Source organism: Harpegnathos saltator, unplaced genomic scaffold (assembly GCF_003227715.2).
Source record: "Harpegnathos saltator strain DR-91 unplaced genomic scaffold, Hsal_v8.6 scaffold203, whole genome shotgun sequence".
Classification (NCBI taxonomy): Eukaryota; Metazoa; Arthropoda; class Insecta; order Hymenoptera; family Formicidae; genus Harpegnathos; species Harpegnathos saltator.
The window spans coordinates 1208391-1213812 of NW_020229988.1; the positions used below are offsets into that span (position 1 = coordinate 1208391).

General features: G+C 48.2%; 1 protein-coding gene across 1 annotated transcript; it reads left to right on the forward strand.

The window, feature by feature from the left end:
• The first annotated feature begins 733 nt into the window (after nucleotides 1-733).
• Nucleotides 734-5101, forward strand: LOC105181584 (uncharacterized). The gene is made up of 3 exons (XM_011138451.3): nucleotides 734-1086; nucleotides 2137-2377; nucleotides 4334-5101. The coding sequence occupies exons 1-3, from the start codon at nucleotides 991-993 to the stop codon at nucleotides 4558-4560; spliced, it is 564 nt and encodes a 187-aa protein (XP_011136753.2). The 5' UTR covers nucleotides 734-990; the 3' UTR covers nucleotides 4561-5101.
• The last annotated feature ends 321 nt before the right edge of the window (nucleotides 5102-5422 follow it).

Consider the following 5422-nt stretch of genomic DNA (forward strand, 5'->3'; position numbering starts at 1 on the left):
GTTACGGCAATCGTCCAAATTTTGTACAATTAACTCGCAATGTCAACGGAGACGGACGAGCGAGAAGATTAATTAACGGATTAGCGTAAGAGGGGTCAAATCGAGAGAGACCGAGATAATTACTCATTCACATCTATCTATCGAGCGATTGATTCACATGCTGCTATTACGGCCACTTTCCAAGCGGATTATGCAAAATGTGTCTGTCACAAAGTTTGTGGAGGTGTTTATGATGTGCTTGTGATGTGCAAAGTCGAACTTACAAACGAAAATGATGCCCAAAAATGCAGCGCCAAGGTGACGCATTAGACCGGCGTTTGGCTCTTATCTATCGTCCTTGTTTCGGTATACTTTTATTTTAATCGAAGGTCCTTAGGCAACCGCCGAGAGTTCGCACACAAACCCATTTCATTCTCATCCGTTTGCCGTCACCGAGCGAGTCGACAGTTCACAAAGTCGACAAAGTGTCCGCCGATCTAAAAACGATCACTGCGCTCGCAATCTCCTCTCTCGTTCCGTCTCGTCATCCACGTCGATCTAACTGCTCCCGGCATATCGGATCTAAGAAGAAGTCACATTAAGAAAAATGGACCACGGGAGTAGCAGTTTTTCGACGCACCGGAAGAAAAGCCAACATCGCAGGCGAACGTCGCGCGTCGCCGTGCGTGACGGCCGACGGCGAGGTGTTCGCGACGCTATCGATCGCGCGGTCCTGATCGATATGCACGTGTCGCGAGGCGAAAGAAACGGACGAGTCCGGCGATCTATTTTTTCGTCCCCCCTCCCGCCCCGCAACGAGCGGCCACCATTAGCCCGGGATTGGCCAATGTGCGCTTGAGCGAGCACCGCGGCGCTTTTTGCGCCGGCCGGGCCGGTTGAATAATTGTGTTTTGCAACGTCCGCGGGAGCGCTCAGCCCAACTGCCGGGCATGGATCCAAAGAAGAATTAAGCAAAGGGGGAACTTGAAAAGCGGACCTATAAAAGGAACAATGGCATCGGGCGAATCGCGCAGTTTTGGGGGCGAGTGCGGGTCACGCGGATTGATCGCGGGCGTGAAGGGAATCGGCATCATGATGACTTCCAAAGTGAGTGACCACGCCGCATGATTATCATCCCACCTGTCGTCTCCACCTCGCGAGCAAAGTGTGTGACGCTCGCGGTGAGACCGGGCGAATTTCGCCGCTGCTTCGAGTTCACGACCGGCGAGAGTCTGTTCCCCACTTTTCCATTTCCGCCGTGTCCGCAAAATCGCGCGAGCTGTCGGTCAGAAACGCGGTTCCGCCGCGTATCGAGTTGATGTTTCTCCGGCGAAATTCCAACGGGAGATCCCCGATCAGACGCTCGCGCTCGCGAGATTGAATCAACAATTACGCGCGGAGAGAGGAACGGCAGGGGAAACTAATTCCGTGCACATTTTGCGCGAGAAGAGATTGTGCCGTGATGTATGTAAAAGCCCCCCCTTTCGACGGTGTCAAACGAACATCCCGGCAAGCCCAGCTTCCCGTCAACACGGAGGACGCATCTTAATTAAAGTTTACCTTACGGTTCATTCGTACGTCGTCGTCGGGGCACTTTGAATATCGAAAAGAAGAGGACGCGTCCAACGCCGACTGCGTTCCGCTGAAATTCACGACAAAGGGCACTCATCCCCCCGTGAATTTCCTTATCTATATTATCTTTCTTTCTCATCCGGTCTAAGCCGCTTCCTTTGTTCCCCAGTAATTCACCTATCTCTCCCCCTCCCCCGCCCGTTCACCCTTTTCATCGCAAGACCCGTGAATTCTACAGCCGGCTTGTGTTTTGCTCTCTTCCACGTATCCTCCACTATCTTCCCTCCCCCTCCCTCCCCCGACACAATTCGCGCGCTTCCATGTTTTCCGTCAGCTAATACTCACCAGCCCGAGCGTCACGCTCGGCACGATTGAGAGCTCGCCCTGTAGTTGTTACGGTTCTTCCTGCGAGGAAGCCGTGCGCGCGTTCGAGGTGCTTTCGTCCTTCCTCTCGTTTGCTTAGCTACTACTCAGCTGCAGTCGCGCAGCTGATGTTTTTGTTTTCTAAATCGCATCCCGTGTCTCAGTACGAGCGTTTCATTCGCGCGGCCAGTCGATTAACGAGATCAAGGTGCTTCTTGCCAGCTCATCCTGTCCGTACTGCTGCTCGCAACCTTGCTCCTGGTTAACGCGAAGTCGGCTGGCCATGCGCACTCTTTCCAGCACTTCCACGGCCCGGTGATGGGCGACGACCAGGAGGTCATCTGGAGGGACGATGACGGCCGTCACCATGAGGACTACGTGGCTCATCCGCATTACGCCTTCTCGTACGGGGTCGAGGACCGGCGTACGGGCGATTATCACGGTCAAAAGGAATACAGAGACGGTAAGCTCGCGTAGTTTGAATGGAGATTAATCTCCTCCGTCTCGGGAGGATCCTTCTTGTCTTCTCGTACGTACTACGAACGAGGAGAATAAGAATAACCTACTTACGTACGCGGAATCGCGATGCCCCGGGAACTCGGAGAGAGAAAAAAGCTGACAAATGTAGCGAGGCGAACGTAGAATAGACTGATTGTGCGAATAAAAGTGGCAACGTGACCTTTGCTTGAGCAATTTTATAATGTTGCTCTTGGAATACCCAATGAATAGTCGCGACACGGTAATTCCTTCGACCTGGCTTACACGCCGCTCTCGCTCTCTCTCTCTCTCTCTCTCTCTCTCGCTCTCTCTCTCTCTCTCTCTCTCTCTCTCTCTCTCTCTCTCTCTCTCTCTCTGTCGCTCGCTCTCTTTCTCTCTCCGTTCGTGCCTCAAACGAACGGTCGATGACGTTGGGAATATTTTATTTAAGACGCTTGCGGGGTTCTGTGTTGTGTTGAGAACAATGTTGGAAGAGCGACAGCTTCTACGCGATCCGCATTTCTGCCGACAATTTGAATGCTGAAGAGTACTCCCCTACCCGCGGAAACACCAGGCTCAAGCCAACAACGACCGTTTTATTTACTTGAGGCACGCACTCGATAAATACTAATCTTAGCTTTATGCCCGGCTCGTCTCGTTTGAAGGTAATCGTAACGCGCGTACGCGTAACCTTCACGTCAGGATGAAACGAAATTTCCCATAACCCCGAGGCAAACATCATTTTCGATGGCCCAGTTTCTCATAATTTCCTAATGGTATTTCCACAAAGCGCGACTCTTTTTTATTTTCTACGTAAAACGAAGTCATCGAGCGTCGTCAAGTTTTAACTGGAGCGAGAGATTTCGTAGCAACGCGCCGAGAGAGAAGTTAGGAACGATAAAAGTGCTTCTAAAAAACCGCGCTTTGGCATTTCCGCCTTCAAAGGTAGATGTGCGCCGGCTGAAAAGTTCATAATCATATAACGCTTAGATAGCGGCTATTGATAAAAGCACCTCTCTCTCTCTCTCTCTCTCTCTCTCTCTCTCTTTCGAGCAACCGTGCCATGTCACTGCCGTCTTTTTCACTCGGTTAGAACAAAACTTTAGGCCGATTACACGTTCTGGTCATTATCGTTTTAAAATGAAACCGTAATTAATGTTTAACGGCAAACACTAAACACCCTACGGTTGTGTGCGTCAGTGAAATTTGTATATATTTGGATGCAACATACCGTAGAAATCCGTAATTTAATGGAGGTTGAACGAATACTTATCCGATTAAGTTGGGATTTATATATCCATTATTACACTCAATAAACAAATCTCGTTTAAATAATCGTATTTATTTAAGGTTTGATGAGAGATGACGTTTTTCATTAACGCGTATATAATAAAAGTATCAATTGCGATCGCTTGAGACCCGAAATGCAAAGCAAAATGAAAATCCAGATTTGATGAAAACCCGTGCAAATTATCTGCTTTAAGGGAAATTATTTATCCAACAGTTGCTTCGCTATACATATTACATATATTTGCCGATTTCGAAATCGACCAGGTTTAAATGAACGTTTTAACGAGCGGAAGGTATACAGCGTGCGAATAAACGTAATATCCCGATTCGTCGCGCGTTTTAATGAAACGTACAGCGAAACGTAAACAGGCCTTGCACTGTGCAATAGCTTGCTCACGCAATCTGTCGCTCTCGGATATCTCGGAACTTTTGCACGAGAAAAAATCGTGCAGCAGCGTCGAAGAGTGTAGGGCTTGCGCGAGCTGCAGCGGATTTCCGAAAAGAGCGGCACAGCGTTTTGTATTCCGTCGCGCTCCTGTAAATCTCAATTCGTCTTCATAAAAAAGAGAACGATAACGCGCGTCCCAAATGTGCCAGCTTTGCGTGGGGCAGCGAGCGCAAGATAAATAACTCCTACGTCGACGTTTTGCAGGTACGGAGGTGTTCGGCGAGTACACCGTGAAGGATGCAGATGGCAATATCAGAACGGTGAAGTATCGCGCGGGTAAAGACGGATTTCACGCCCAAGTGCACAACAGCCACCAAAGCGGCAATCCTGTTCAACAGCATTATAATTCTCCTCCTTCTCATCCTCCTCCTCCTTCTCCTCCTCATCATCATCATCATCATCATCATCATCAGCCTGAGGAATATCATTAGCCCGTGCGGCCAGGTGCCACCAGGTGCCACGTCGACGACGAAGCTGCACGGCGGGGCGGGGCGGCCGCACTCTGTTGTACAATCGCTGATCACCTCGTTAATGTTACGCTCATTAAAGGATCACTCGAGTAATATTGTCGTTTCTCTTTCCCCAACGAGAAGCGGACTCGCCTACTTTTACGGCGTTGCTTTCGCAACGCGCGGCGCCGTTATCACACGGCGGTCTTTCAATAACGCGAGCCGGTTTTCTTTCATCTCTTTTTCGTTTTCCTTTTTTCGAACCGTCGCGAGAGAGCGCAATAAGTTGGCCAATCACGCAATTATCGGGCAAAATTTCCGCGAAAGAAATAATCGGCGATATTGGATTGTTATTAGTCCAATTTCCGGCCAGGTCGTTTGAGGCCGCTCGAGGAACGGCCAACGACGACAATGCGCCGCGTGTCCTGCAATTTGTTTCTTCTACTTTCAGTTTCTCGAACATCGAACCGCCCCGTCAGTTAGGCTGTAAAACGCCATTAGAAGACGTTTAGAACCCGAGTAGAAAAATTAATAAGGCTCTGGTAAGGGCCTGATTATTTTTCCCTAACATTAATCAGGCCCTAACAAGGATAGAAAGATAAGGATTCTACAAGATGTGTAACAAATTGTTTAACGGGTTCTTATAAGGCAATATTAATAAGGCTTTATAAGGAAATATTTTTATTATAGTTTGAATAAAAATATTCGTTCTTTACATTCTAAGAAATTTAGACTATAATTTCCTTATTTCTTTATAACCTTGTTAGTATATGACAAAGTTTTTATTTTAAAAATATAGTGTACTTTACAATAAAATATAATATTCTTTATAAAATCATAAAAA

Excerpts from the sequence above, each read along its gene's own strand:
- LOC105181584 (XM_011138451.3), top strand. The coding sequence starts at position 991 with ATGGCATCGGGCGAATCGCGCAGTTTTGGGGGCGAGTGCGGGTCACGC. Across the intron at positions 1,087-2,136 it reads GCATCATGATGACTTCCAAA|CTCATCCTGTCCGTACTGCT; the intron begins GTGAGTGACCAC and ends GCTTCTTGCCAG. Across the intron at positions 2,378-4,333 it reads TCAAAAGGAATACAGAGACG|GTACGGAGGTGTTCGGCGAG; the intron begins GTAAGCTCGCGT and ends GACGTTTTGCAG.